We start from the raw sequence: 14,268 nt of genomic DNA, 5'->3' as shown, positions 1-14,268 counted from the left end.
AGTGGATTTCATGATCATACAATACAAAGCAGTACAAGTAGCAAAACTACACGGGTGTCTACCAAGTCCAACGCCAGTCCAAAAGCAGGAGCAAGGGTCCAATGAGAGCAAAAATGATGGTGCAAGAAACGAAATATTGTAAGTGCGGGAGCAGTCGTGAGTGCGAGTGTAATGTACAGCATGATGGGTGCGAGATGACCAAGTGGAATGCAACAAGTGACAGTGTTCAAACCTGTGTGATTAAAGCAAGAGTCAGAATAGGCAAACTGACCAGGATTCAAAATACCTAGGCAGCCTTTTTACCACGATGGGGCACAGGCTTTTTCTTTGGAGGCACGGGAGCATTCACATCTGGAATACCAGCATCACCTGCCTCGTTAGTGGGTTCTTCAACCTGAATAGCACCAGCAGAGAGATGCGCAGAACCCGTGAGTGTTGGATCGTGGCTTGGGTGCTGGTTTGGCCTTTGGTCTGGGGACAGGCTTGGCTTTTTTGTGTACAACAGGCACTGGCTTGGGAAGAACGGCTGTGGGTATAGCAGGTGGCTGTTTAGCTGGGGAGGGTGAGAACTGATTCCGAGTCAGATAGTGGTGTCAAGGCGCGTGGTGGTGATGACGTGGAAGGTGTAACCTGCGAAGGGAGTCTGGGTGGAGATAGTGGTGGTGCAGGTGATGATGGGCATTCTGCTGCCGATACTGAGGGTGGAGAAGTAGTGGTACTGTGCACAACATTGTTTGTTACCGATGTCAAAGTGTTACCTTGTTTACAAGCAGCACGTTTCGCTCGCATTTTCACAAGGTCAGAATCGGTGTCATCTGCAGCAGCCGTCATGGCCTTGGCTGCATGTTTCCTGAAAACTTGTCTGTAATTTGTGTTAGTAGACATTGATATTAGCCTAGACACATACTCATTAATCCATGCCATTGTCTCTACTGCGCATGGATCCTCAGGATCATCGAGAGTTTCAAGGATAGCCCAAAAGAAATCTTCTAGGTTGAATGACCCAATGCCCACTATGTACGAGTTGCAGGCCGAGAGCGAAAACCACGTCCTGTATGAGAATCAGTACACCAGTCAAAAATAAAAGCAGACACGCACTACACACATGGCCCAAGCCCATGCTTGCGGTGTTACCTTTGTAAGCCCATACATGGTAGCCTTGGACTTGCTTCTACCATGCTTGCTGTCGTCATCATTATGTTCCTCTGATCCTGCAGCAGCAGGACCTAGGTACAAGTGCTGGAATGCCTAGGAAAATTGTGAGCACATGAAAGGTGACAAGATACTACATACTCTGATACCAGCATGCCTGCGAAAGAGGCCAATGTTTGGGTCCTCGCTGTTGTAGATGGCATCAGCTGCATATAGGAATGACAGCCAATTAGTTGAGAGTAAAGGCCAAGTCCCATCTTGAAGACGCTGAATTCCTCTGAGTATATGACGGTCAGTGACCAGAACTTGAAATACAAACAAGAACTTACAAGTCGACATCAATATCAAATTTGTCCAGCCACTTCCGAGGGCAGAGCTCACGCACCAATCGTGGATGATTCGTGCCTCAGTTGGACTTACAGGATGACTTTGGTATGGGAGGCTGCAGGGTATCGCTGTTACAGTTCATCAAAATATACTCGAGCATCGGATGTTTGAGGGATGCGAAGTTGTCGGATCGTTGTGAGCTCATGGCGCTGTTAATCTGGTTATTTGTAGTCATTAGTCTTGTACAAATCCATGAATATATGCGCATATATGCAGAAATGTACCATTGTGATATAAGGTTTAAGTTCATTGTACGACATCTCATCAAGAGTTGCACAGAAACCAGAATCATATCTAGAATACCGTTATAAAATGTACAATACCGAGCTTGCTGCTCATCAGATCTTGCAAGCAGATCAGGTTGATACTATGAGACACGATTAGCAACTTACATGTCTGAATTGGAGGCACCTCCCTTGTCAAGCATCATCCCATAATGAAATGCAAGTGACACACTGGCAAATGGATTTAATGTAAGGACTGTCAGAAGGGGAGAGCTAACATAGCGCGAGCCTCAGTCAATGGTAAGAAAGACTATATTCCTAATGTACGAACCTAACATAGCGCGAGCCTATAGAAGTACGTTAGTGAGTGACTTGTATCATAAGGGTAAGAATGCTATACACACCTCAGTCAATGGTAAGAAAGACTGAGGTGCAGTTGTAGGGTCCAGCTGTCTTAAGTAGAGAGAAAGAAGGAAAATAATTGTAACTAGGTAAGTGACAGGACATGACAGGCATAATAAGGGGGACAGGCATAATATGAGAGTGGAACCGGGTCAGGTGCTCTGATGGATCAACTCTCAACACTCCCGCTCGTCAGAGCACTCGATGCATCCAGGCGAATGGAGCCCCATGCTTTCCCAATGTTGGATTCCCGCAGGACGAGGTAACGCCTTCATCAGACTGTCCGCGAGCATCTGCGAGGTGGACTTGTATTGCAGCTCAATCTTCTTGGAGTTGATGAGGCTGCGAATGAGGTGGTAATGGACACGAATGTGTTTCGCTCTCTCGTGGAACTTTGGGTTCTTTGAGAGTGCGATACCGGCCTGGTTGTCCCCATACAACAGTGCAGGGTCATAGAGGTCGGGATCAAGTCAGAAGTCATGTAGGAGTTGGATTAGGTACAGTGCCTTGCAGGAGGCGTTCGAGAGACCAATATACTCCGCCTCTGTAGTCGATGTGGCAACAACAGACTGTTTCTGCAACTTCCAGCTAATGGGTCCACCAAACAGCTGGTAGACATACGCGCTGGTGGACTTGCTATCGTCCCGATCTGCAGCATAGTCTGAATCCGAGTGGCCGATGAGACCCTCGTCTGACGAAGCCAAAGACAAGCATTAAGTCCGTCATCCCACGGATGTATCAAAGGAGATGTTTGAGCTGGTGATGGTGATCAATGCTCGGGTTCTCCATGTACTGGGAGAGACATGAGACTGAATAGGTGATATCAGGGCATGTAGTACGCATGGCATAATTGAGTTTGCCAATGGTATGACAGTATGGGATGGATGCGATGGTAGCTGCCTCTTCGGTGGTTGGAGCCCGTGTGGCCTTTTGCAAGACAACTCCGGGTGTCATAGGTGTGCCAACTGGGTTGCAGAGTGACATGCCAGCATTGTTGAGGATCTTCTCGAGGTAGGCTTTCTGACTGATTGCAAGGAGTCTCTTCTCTCAGTCGCGCATGATGTGCATGCCAAGGAAGTGTTGGGCAGGCCCAAGGTCTGAGAGATCGAAGCGTCATCTGAGTTGCGCCTTGAACGTGTTCAGGTAATTGTGAGAGTTTGACGCTGCAAGCATGTTGTCAACATAAACTACCAACCATATGACTTTGTCCCCTTCATGGAGGACATATAGGCTGTGGTCCGCTTCGCTCCTCACAAACTTAAAACCCTCCTTCCACAAGTATTCGTCCAGCATCTGGTTCCATTCGTAACCAGCCTGTTTCAGCCCGTAAAGCACCTTCTCAAGTTTCCATATCCAATCCTGGGTGTTCAGGATCTTTGAAGCCGGCAGGTTGTTTGAGGTAGATGTCTTCTTTGAGTTTGGCATTGAGGAAGGCTGTCCAAATGTCCATCTGGTCGAGTTCAAGGTCAAATTTCGCTGCGAGGGCGAGAAGAATGTGGATGGTGTCATACTTGGCGACGGCTGCAAAAGTCTCCATGTAGTCTATACCCTCGATCTGCGTGGACCCTTGTGCAACAAAGCATGCTTTGTGGTGGGTGATGTTGCCCTCTTCATCAGTCTTCACCGTGAATACCCACCTTGAACCAATTGCCTTCCGTTGTCCTGCATGATTTGGGAATCATCCATGGACATGACTACTAGGTATCCCCCTAAAAGACAAAGTCTGTTAGCTTAGTCCTCAGACTAGTCAACCCATACCTTGGTATCAAACCTTGGTCCAATAGTTTCAGTTTTCCCTCAGTGATTCATGAATCCACCATGTTTTGAAGAAAAGTCATATGTGAGATGGGAATCACATAATGACCTAGTTGATATGAGAAGCAAAATGAAGGTTAAGGTATTGCCTTTCATTTGGCTTATTCACTTTGGCTAGAGAAACCCATAGAGAAAAGTTCAAAGCCTAACAAAAACCTATCTAAAAAGCCCGCGTATTGTGTACTATTATTTGTTCCATTATTTCTGAGTTGTTTTCTCTAGTGTTTCTTTACTTTACTTTTCTATTAGGATGCTCTGACTAATCAGATGCTTCATAAAATTGTACCTACAGGGTATGATGTCATAATGATGTCATAGGACTTCACCTATACTCCTGCAGGTATTTTGGTTGAAAGATATGATATCATAGTGATGTCATAATGATGTCATGTTCCATGGAATTTGCTAGAACATTCCAATGACTCATAATGACTCATAGTGACTCATTGTGACTCAGAATGATGTCATTATCCCACCATGAATATTCTGGAATGTTCTTTTGCACCTGCTAGAACATTCTGCTCCAGTTTTTGGAATATTCTTCTCACATTCTGAAGTCATTACATCACCTTTTTACTTACATAATATTCCCACACAAAATGTATATAAGGAGAGCCCATTCTCCCCCAAAAAATAGATCTCCCACTTGTTGCATTCAAGAACTCCCACTTGAGCAAATTGAACTCTCACCTAAGAAGCTTCAGTCTGAACAAATTGCTGCTTACAAAGCCCATTTCCTTTGTAAGAACTGTCCAGGCAAGTGCAGGGAAAGTGTTTCCCTTGAGATTACGTAAGTTTCTCGCGATAGAAACCCAGTTTTGTGAGACCAGTGTTCTCACCACGTAGTGTTTACTGACCAACACGAGCTTTGGTCACCGTTGTTATTTGTGAGACCAGCGTTCTCACCAGGTATTTGTATACTGACCAACATGAGCTTTGGTCATTGTTGTTATTTGTCATTGTTGTTATTTGTCATTGTTTTTTTTTATTTGTCATTGTTGTTATTTGTGAGACCAGCGTTCTCACCAGGTATTTGTATATTGACCAACACGAGCTTTGGTCCATGTAGTCACATTTGAGACCAGCTTCTCAACAGTTAACCGTATATTCAGGAAACCAGTTCAAGTGTCTAGACGGTATATCCTAGACAATCCCATAGTTTCAATCAGTGATAATAAAGCTCCGGCTAAGTTAATCTGACTGATTGGTTTAGCGAGCCTCCCAAGAACTCACACATTATCTACCACGAAAGAAGAAAAGTCGTAGACTGTGTTAATTGAGGACTGGCAAGAAGTCTTATCCAGTGTAATTGTGGTGTCATTACATTCTTACACGTATTTATATAAGACCCTCGGTTATTAAGACACCGTCCTTCTTGGAGTGGCATGAGGCGGTGAGTCTTGAGGTCCTGCATTGATTGCAGTTCAGACGTGCAGGCATCTGACCATTGTGCCCACTCTGGCGATAGCCGTGCTTTGTCGATGGTGTCCGGTATAATGATGCTTGGGCGTTTTGGAGGTTCTGCGGTCGTATGCATCGCAGATTCAGCAGGTTCAGCACCATCATGCTGTTGGTTTGCCTCGCCATCAAGCATGGGTGGTTCTGGTACATAGGTCCAGCGTTTGGCGACAGGAACTCTCCTTGCCGGTATTGCCATCGCGCTGGTGCCAGTTGGCGCAATGTGGCCAATTTGCACCGGCTAGCATGAGCGAGCACTGCGATGGGGTGGATCTGCTGGAGGAGGTGGTGCCGGTAGTGCCGGATGTGGGACAGGTTCTGCTGCTGGTGGGTCATTATGTGCCTCTCCTCCCACTGACACCTGCGGTACTATACCAGTGGGGGTCAAAACCGGTGGCTCACCAGCCTGTGGAGGCGTCCAGACATCCCCCACTGATGAGTGGACATCAGGGGTAACTATGGGATCAGCGAGAAGGGGGGCAAGAGGCGATGGGGCAGGGTTGCCATAGAAGATATGTTCGTCAAAGTGGACATGACGAGAGCAAATGGTACACTTGGCAGAGGGGTCCCAAAGGATGTAGCCTGTGTTTTGCACGTGGCCAAGGAGGAAACAACGCCGGGAGACAAAATCGTACTTATGGTGAATGTCCTCAGGGATGTGTGCATAAGCGAGGCAGCCAAAGGGGCGAAGGTAGCCGATGTCAGGTTTCCGACCATAGAAGGCTTCAAACAGGGTACAGCCAGCCAGCGACAATGATGGAAGTACGTTTTTGATATGCACTGAGTTGAGAATGGCCCAGCCCCAGAAAGAACACGGGAAACCGCTCAGGTGATGTGAACTGAGCGCGTGAGTAACTACCATCTGGTGGCTGCGCTCTGCCACACCATTTTGTTGTGGTGTGTAAGGCATCGTGGTCTCATGCTCAATACCATTGTGGTGACAAGATATGGCTGGGCTGTAGGTAAAAGCACCAAACCAAAGTATATGAGTCTCCTGCTCTCCTAGCTGCTACTCTTGCTAGCAAGAACGTTCGACCCTAAAGGATCTCTGACTAGGCTCAGGCTCAAAGAAAGAGAGTGGAGAAGGTACTCCAAGTCAAGGTAAGAAAACTATGTTCCAGGAGCTATCTGGTGAGCTGAGAAGCTACAACTAGGAAAGCTACAACTAGGGGATGCTACTAAATAACCCAAGTGAATGGGGAGCAACCAAAGAACTGGAAACAAGGGAAACTAGGTAATGACTGTAGAGTCCTAGGTAAAGGGAAGATGATTATGTAAGCAGCAAAAGTGCGAACCTAATCTAAGGAAAGTGTCAGTAAGAGATGCATAGTGAAAAGTGCCTCTGCAAGGCTACCGAAAGTTTGAACACCACACCATGCTCTGCGAGGTAGTGGAGGAAATCCTTCGACACGTACTCACTGCCATTATTGCTGCGAAGACACTTGATGCGACCCCCAGATTGAGTTTCCACCCATGGTGCAAAGTGCTTGAAGCGATCGAAGACTTCAGACTTCACATGCATAAGGTAGACTGGCGGAGTACCTCATATAATCATCGGTGAACACTACAAAGTAGTGATCACCAGTAGAGGAGGTAACATTGACAGGACCCCAGACATCAGAATGAATCAACTCTGCAGTAGCCTTAGTGCGGTGCACAACAGTGGGAAAAGGGAGTCGCTTGTGCTTGCCCATAATGCAAGATATGCAGTGAATTGAGTCCGCACCATCTGCATCGTGATTCAATGACGTTGCATCAAGGTCCATTCCACTAATGTGCCCGATAGCCTTCATAATCATCGAAAAGCCGGTGTGGCCTAATCGACGATGCCAGGTGTTGAGCGACGAAGTTGCGGAGGATGATTTGCTGAGCATTGCTTGCATGGTAGTGGGAGCAGTCTCTGCACAATAGGCAGCGTCAAGTAGGTAAAGCCCACCCTTTGGGTGCACATGAGCAAGGCAAGGGCTGTCACCATCATTAGAGCATAGTGTCCCACCTTTAGATGTCATGGCGAAAGAGATACGAGCAGAGGCGAGTGTAGAGATGGAAATGAGCGTGCAGCGTAGGTCAGGGACATGCAGGAACTCAAAGTCATGCTCTGTCAAGGATGTACTATACCAGAGGACAAGTCTCACTGTACCCCATCCTGGGGCCAAGACCACATGTTCATCAGCCAGCGTCACATGAATGGGTTCACGCAATCTTGTGTAGTGGGAAAAACATGATATTTCAGGCTCCATATGAGCTGTAGAAGCAGAGTCTACATGGAACATCCCAGTAGGTAGAGTAAGGGTCAATGAGATGCTGGCAGAATGGTCTTTTAAGGTAAGGATGGATGGGGCTGGTGTGACAGGCTCATCAGTTTGGTCTGCCAGGGGAGATTCCGTGTTAGCGGCGATAGCGGTAGGGGACGAAGGAGGTGGTGCTGACTTCGGGGCCTTCTCATCCTTGGAGAGTTGTACACAGCACTGCACCCAGACATGTCCAGCTTTCAGACAGTGCCCACATTTAGGGCACCATCCTACAACCCAGCTATCCCCCTTTGACTCGTTGAAGCCTTTGGGGGGGATGCAATTGCTGGTCTTGGGAGGTGTATTACCTCCTCGATGGCCAGAGAGCATGGCTATATGTTCTGGTGCGCTGTTGGTACCAGCATGATGCAACTCTTGAGTCTTCAATCGGTTCATGATGTCATTGAAGTCCAGCGAGGTGTCGCTGTTAACAAGGGTTTGACGGAGAGGGTCGTAGTAGTCAGGAAGAGCTCGGAGCAGGATGTGCATGAAGATCGCATCCGGAATCCTGTATTCATCCTTTGTAGTGGTAGTAGTCATCGTAGAGGTGGTAGGAGGGACTGGCATCAATGCGACTGAGAGGGCTGCAAGGTCTGCTTTCAATATGATGAGGGTTTTCAGTGTTCCGGCGAATAGAGACGCTGTCATGTGCCTTTGGAAGGGTGAATAGGCGATCAAGATACTGATTGAAACGGATGGCCTTTTGGGGAAGGTATTTCTTCTCCAGTGCTGTCCAAGCTAGGTGCGGGTCATCTATATCACGCAGGTACACAAAGTCCTGCATGTCGATGGCCATGGAAAGGGCACTGAGAGCCAGAAGACGGCGTTGCTTATAAACCTTCACCTGCTCATCATGTTTCTCCTTGCGGAGGATGTTTTGGTCTGCATCTGTGAGCAAGGCCTGGTGGTAATGGTTCCTTTTCATTGCCACTGACATATGGCCATAGTCCAATGCCACCAGCCCACATTTTGAAGCCAGTTTCCCATTGGGTATAGTTAGAACCATCGAGGGTGAGCTTCTCGTGCGGATACTTCTCGGTTTTGGGAAGAGAATCAGGAGAGGACATAGTAGGTGAATGATTGTCGACGAGAGAGTTGGGAATCGAGAGAACTAGATGTTCGATGAGAGAATACTGCTATCCTTTAGGCAGGGCTCATAACCTGTCAGGAGGGGAGAGCTAACGTAGCGTGAGCCTCAGTCAATGGTAAGAAAGACTATATTCCTAATGTACGAACCTAACATAGCGCGAGCCTATAGAAGTACGTTAGTGAGTGACTTGTATCATAAGGGTAAGAATGCTATACACACCTCAGTCAATGGTAAGAAAGACTGAGGTGCAGTTGTAGGGGTCCAGCTGTCTTAAGTAGAGAGAAAGAAGGAAAATAATTGTAACTAGGTAAGTGACAGGACATGACAGGCATAATAAGGGGGACAGGCATAATATGAGAGTGGAACCGGTTCGGGTGCTCTGACGGATCAACTCTCAACAAGGACCACTTTGCAGCCTGGCCATGCGATATTCCAATAACGCATCGCTCAACCTTAAGTTACGTGAGTCGCCTGATAGGGGTCAGCCCACGAATGTGAAACTCACTTTATTTTCTTCTGCCTGCCAGTGGTAGTAATATTATTGAGGATATCATCAGTTGAGACACATTTTTTCGATGCATTAGAGCTTGATGAAGATGTACGCTTCTCGGAGTTGGAAGTTGGCAATGTTGCATCAGAGTTTGATGAAGATGCACATTTATTGGAGTTGTAGGCTGACGATGACGCGTCAGAGTCTGATGAAGACATGGTAGGGTGAGGTAAAGGGCTCAGGGGAAAATCAGGGAGTTGTTATCACAGATATCAGAATTTAAAAATATTGATGGCCGGAGTTTCAAGATCATCAGACAACCATGACAAGCAGATACACTTTGAATTGAGCAGTACACAACATATGATAATCAACAAAAGAGCATTGTAAAATAGTGGTACAGTGCAAGAAGAAAGAGGTACTCAGGCGACAGCAAATGATAGTTGAGACAAACGACTGCAAAAGGTATTCTGTTATGAACGACTGTGTGAAAAACAAGCAAAAGCGATGGTGCAAAATCAGAATTTAAGACGCTTGGATGGATAGTCCTTGATATCTTCATGCAGTGCCTTCCTTTTAGCGACCTCCAATGGAATGGTTGACCGATCAAACGGCTGTACCAAGTAGCGCCACAGTGCAAATGGGTCAGTTGGTCTTGCATTTGGATTGCCACAGTGTTGAGTGAGTAGGTTGCATGAGACACGTTCCTTTGAAAATCTGTTAGTTAAAATCTGAGTACAGCCTGGGTAATTAGACAGAAGGTTGCATACACATAATTCATGGAATCCTCATTGTCCTCCTCGAACTTTACACAAGTCTCAACTAAGTCAGGTTCTGTCTTGACATTGTCAGCCTTGAGTGTGCTCCACACCTTATTAGCGCTAGCTTCAAAGTGAATAATTAGCACACTGTATTGAACGAATGAACCCACATATGGCCAGAGTCAGATGAGCCCTCTCAAATGGCCTTTCCGATATCTTTGAACCGGAAAATCACGATGGGTTTAGTAGTACTTGTAAATGAAATGACTATTTCATACCTTGGAGCCAGGAGTGACTATATTTAGGCCAAGACAATAGGTATCCCACGTAGAGGCAACACCATCGATCTCAATGAGTATGTTGTCCTCGAACATGTTGATGGTAGACGTTGAAGGCATTGAGGATAATAAATAGTAGCATAAGAGTACAATTAATGGTGTTGGTATAAGAGATAAGCAAAGATTGACGCGTTATTGAGACATTGTGTATTTCGGAAAGTGCCAACTGACTTTGAAAGTCATGTGACTTTCGAAATGGACAGTTCGAACTTTCAACTTCTTCACAGTGGTACCATCAATATAGGGCATCTGCTAATTCTATGTTTTATTTGGTGAGTGTCGTTTCTTTTTAGTTTGCTTAAACTCCCCTCCCTATGAAGTCCGGTATGGCCCATCCCCGCCCCAAGACTGAGTAGTGGAGCACCACTTCCCCTTCCACCACATCCACAAATTTTGACTGTTTTAAGCTGCTCACTTTCTATCTAGATTACAGAGTCTTGACCAGCAACTGCTGTTACCCCACCCTCGCATGCTCACCTGCCCTTGCATTCTCGCCCGCCTCCCATTATCACCCGCCCTTTTCTCACCCTGAACCACTCCAACAACAACTACAAATCCGAACTGATCGACTCTGCATCTCTTTTATCGAGCATGGCATGCTGTCCTGCGCTGCCGTGCTTCACTTCCCTGAATGCCATGAGGCGCCATTTTCCAACACCGGAGGATAATTTTGACGTCAAGCTTGTGGTGAAAAGCATGGGCTCCCTCCTCAGTGGCACCACTGACCCAGATTCCTCAATCCGACCCCTTCACGGATCCTTGCGCAATTTCTTGATGGATGAACGATCCAGTGGAGAGTTTTTTGTCGACCTGTCAAATGCACAATGTGACCTTGCATTCGTGTCACTTCAAATGATGAAACACGGTCTTTGCTTCAACATCTGTGATTTAAAGTCGTTGTATCTACCTAATCCCGGTCTCTCACCCTGACCAATGCGCTCAGCAGTGCAGTTGGTGCCCTTAAGGTGAGTACACTGCTGCTGGGTGTCAGATAATGTTCTCATGCGCAACCACAGGGCCATCCCGAATTCAAAGATGTCTCGTTGACTGCAGTGGATGTACAGAGGTTCATTCAAGTCTTCAGCAGCATCATTTTACACAGCACGCCACATCTGTATGTATCAGCATGCCCATTCTCGCCTGTCAACTCCCCACTATCTAGAATGTTTCCAAATACTCTTCATTTAGCATTTGGACGTGATATGAACTGGCCGGCTGTTCAAACCGTGCTCAGGGGGCACACAAAACCAGTTACTTCAGTCTCATTCTCGCCGGACGGTACTCGCATTGTCACTGGTCCAAGGGATGAGACTGTTTGACTGTGGGATGCAGGGATGGGGAAGCCAGTCGGTGAGCCCTTTTGGGGGCACACTGCTAGAATTACATAGTCTCATTCTCACCAGATGGAACTCGCATTGTCACTGGATCTTGGTATAACACTATTTGGCTGTGGGATGCTGCAATGTTTCAAAGGCACACTCTGGCGCCCCGAGACTCCCCTGTGCCATTCATCTCCTCCCATACTCTCCTCGTTGCATATGATGTCAAGCAGCTTAGCCCCACATCCATTCTCACAACCGCATGGCAGGCTCCCCTACATAGATTGTCGCATGAATACCATTGTTTCTTGTGTTGAGCTGACATCCATGTAACTTGACCCTTATTGCAAATATCATCTTCATAACGAGGTTCAGCTCTCACTCTGTACTCGTCTTTCAAGAGTTCGATTGCCAAATCCACCTATCTATCTATGGTGGTGCAGTGATTCTACACCCAAGACTCTTCAAATCCGGTTATCAACGAACTACCAAAGATACTGACTATAGGTAAATACGTGAAAACCTCTTCACATCCAGTTATCGACAAACTACCAGAGATATTGAGTATATACGTTGAGCATTGCCCTCCCATTCAAGTGAGTTGCTCTACAATTGTGCTCTACAATACATTTCACAATCCTCCTTCAGCTCACAAGGGCAGTTACTTTCTTCAAACATAGTCTATTGGCGTCAGTCATGATCCACAGAGGCTCGGTCAAGCACGTTGGCCAGAGGGAGAGAATGGAGATATCAGACCTATAGTAGGAGAGAAGGATATACCACCATATGGTGCACGGCACTGCCAGGATGCTCTTTGGTCTTTGGGAGCATAGAGTTTTGTAGGCAGGTTTTGATTGGGTGGCAGGTCCAATTTCACATAAAATGTGTCCTTTGTTCTGACTCCTCACCTCAGATGGATATGCACAGGCAATGCCTGCAAAGTATACTATCCTTGCGCTACCCACTTTCATCCTCAGTCATGTCAGTTCATATGTCCTGCTTGTAATTATACCGCCAAATCAGCACGCGGTCTGTCAACCCACCAGAACCAATGGTGCAAAGGCCTTAGAGACGTCTCAAACAATGTCATGAATGCCCGTCGCGAGCGCCAAGCTCCACAGCCTCCTCCTGCTCCACATGCTCAGTCAGAAGCCCCCTTACTCGACAAGCCCTCACTCAATGAGGCGAACCAGCCAGAATTTGAGAATCCCGAGCCATATGTAGGTGAATGTTTCTTTTGTCAGAGTGATACAGGGTATTCATGCTGCTGTCTAGGAATTGCCAGTACATCATTCACCCTCACCCCCACCACTGGCACGAGCATCAGGTCTTCCGAATCACAGGTGGCAACTACCTTCACGTTACCAAGATGAACTTCCAGCCCTTCCCATCCCTGTTCCGATTCCACCTCCAGTAGATGATGTAGCTCATACCATTCCACAATCTCCTGTTCATTCTGACTCAGGTACTGCCGAATTGGAAGGAGATGTGTGGGTACACACCAAACAGGACACTTTTGGCACGTTCATGTCATACCTGAGGAACTTTCCCTTCCTACAACCCCAAGAACACCTCATCATTCGATGATGTATGTGACTCTCATACTTTCCAACAGGCCGACAGTTCAAATGAGCGGCCCTGGTATGCAGGCTTTGGTACTGCTATTGAAGTGGTCAATCACACCTTTTTCACACCTTTTTTCAATGCTACCACATTTCGTAGGCTGACGAGGACTCAGATTCAAAGCTGTTTAGCACCTCTGACAAGTGGCACGAGGCATCTGTCAATATCAAGCTGCCTGCTGAGAAGCACAGGTATGCATCTGAAGCTGATGCACCTGACTGTGCCATGGACGGACTCTATTACCGGAAGCCCCTAGAGGTTATCAGGTCAGCCTATGAGGAAGTTGCTTCAAAATCATTTCACAATGTCCTGTACAAACTCTTCTGGCAGCCTGACGAGGGTGAATTTCCGGAATGTGTCATTATGAAGGTCTACATGGCCAGTGCTATGCTCGATGAGCATGAGAAGATAAAGGCACAGCCCCATGAGCCTGGTTGTCGGCTGGAGACCATCGTCACTTCAATTATGCTTTGGTCAGACTCAATGCACCTTGCTTCATTTGGACATGCTGTGCTATGGCCAATCTACATGTTCATTGGAAATCAGTCAAATATACCAGGAATTGTCCCTCTGCATTCGCTGCCCATCATCTGGCGTATATCCCAAAGGTTTGCATATGTTTCGTGATTGAGTTTGCAAAGTTTGCTGACTTGCCTTCGAGTTACCGGACATTGTCCATGAATATTACCATAAATTGTATGGGCAAGCAGCGCCGAGCACAGTGCTCACACATCTCAAGCGAGAGCTGATGCAAGCCATTGGCTGTTTCTCCTTGACAAAGAATTCATGCACACGTATGAACATGGTATTGTTGTCTGATTTGCGGACAACATATATCATAGAGTATTTCCATGTTTTTTTACCTATGCAGCAGGTTACCCGGAAAAGTAAGTATCTACGACTCTCCTTCTGTAAAAC

General features: G+C 46.7%; 3 protein-coding genes across 3 annotated transcripts; 1 reads left to right on the top strand and 2 right to left on the bottom strand.

Moving 5' to 3' along the window:
* Positions 1–286: 286 nt before the first annotated feature.
* On the bottom strand, positions 287–1,684 carry DFJ58DRAFT_734028 (uncharacterized protein; the record flags this gene model as incomplete). The annotated part of the gene is made up of 6 exons (XM_041386396.1): positions 287–569; positions 617–862; positions 908–1,051; positions 1,106–1,248; positions 1,294–1,358; positions 1,573–1,684. 6 exons carry the CDS (start codon positions 1,682–1,684, stop codon positions 287–289), a joined length of 993 nt encoding a protein of 330 aa, XP_041237962.1.
* An 8,143-nt stretch (positions 1,685–9,827) lies between these two features.
* DFJ58DRAFT_734024 (uncharacterized protein) lies at positions 9,828–10,468 on the bottom strand (the record flags this gene model as incomplete). Its single annotated transcript, XM_041386395.1, has 4 exons — positions 9,828–10,026; positions 10,080–10,194; positions 10,241–10,286; positions 10,349–10,468. 4 exons carry the CDS (start codon positions 10,466–10,468, stop codon positions 9,828–9,830), a joined length of 480 nt encoding a protein of 159 aa, XP_041237961.1.
* A 531-nt stretch (positions 10,469–10,999) lies between these two features.
* On the top strand, positions 11,000–13,977 carry DFJ58DRAFT_734023 (uncharacterized protein; the record flags this gene model as incomplete). Its single annotated transcript, XM_041386394.1, has 9 exons — positions 11,000–11,301; positions 11,355–11,373; positions 11,425–11,686; positions 11,741–11,758; positions 12,641–12,708; positions 12,774–12,947; positions 13,003–13,217; positions 13,343–13,382; positions 13,450–13,977. 9 exons carry the CDS (start codon positions 11,000–11,002, stop codon positions 13,975–13,977), a joined length of 1,626 nt encoding a protein of 541 aa, XP_041237960.1.
* Positions 13,978–14,268: the final 291 nt, after the last annotated feature.

The sequence above is a fragment of the Suillus subalutaceus genome, assembly GCF_016647625.1.
Source record: "Suillus subalutaceus strain FC151 chromosome Unknown DFJ58scaffold_163, whole genome shotgun sequence".
Lineage (NCBI taxonomy): Eukaryota > Fungi > Basidiomycota > Agaricomycetes > Boletales > Suillaceae > Suillus > Suillus subalutaceus.
The sequence above is the reverse complement of the archived record's forward strand: the minus strand, read 5'-3'. Positions and strand labels throughout refer to the sequence as shown.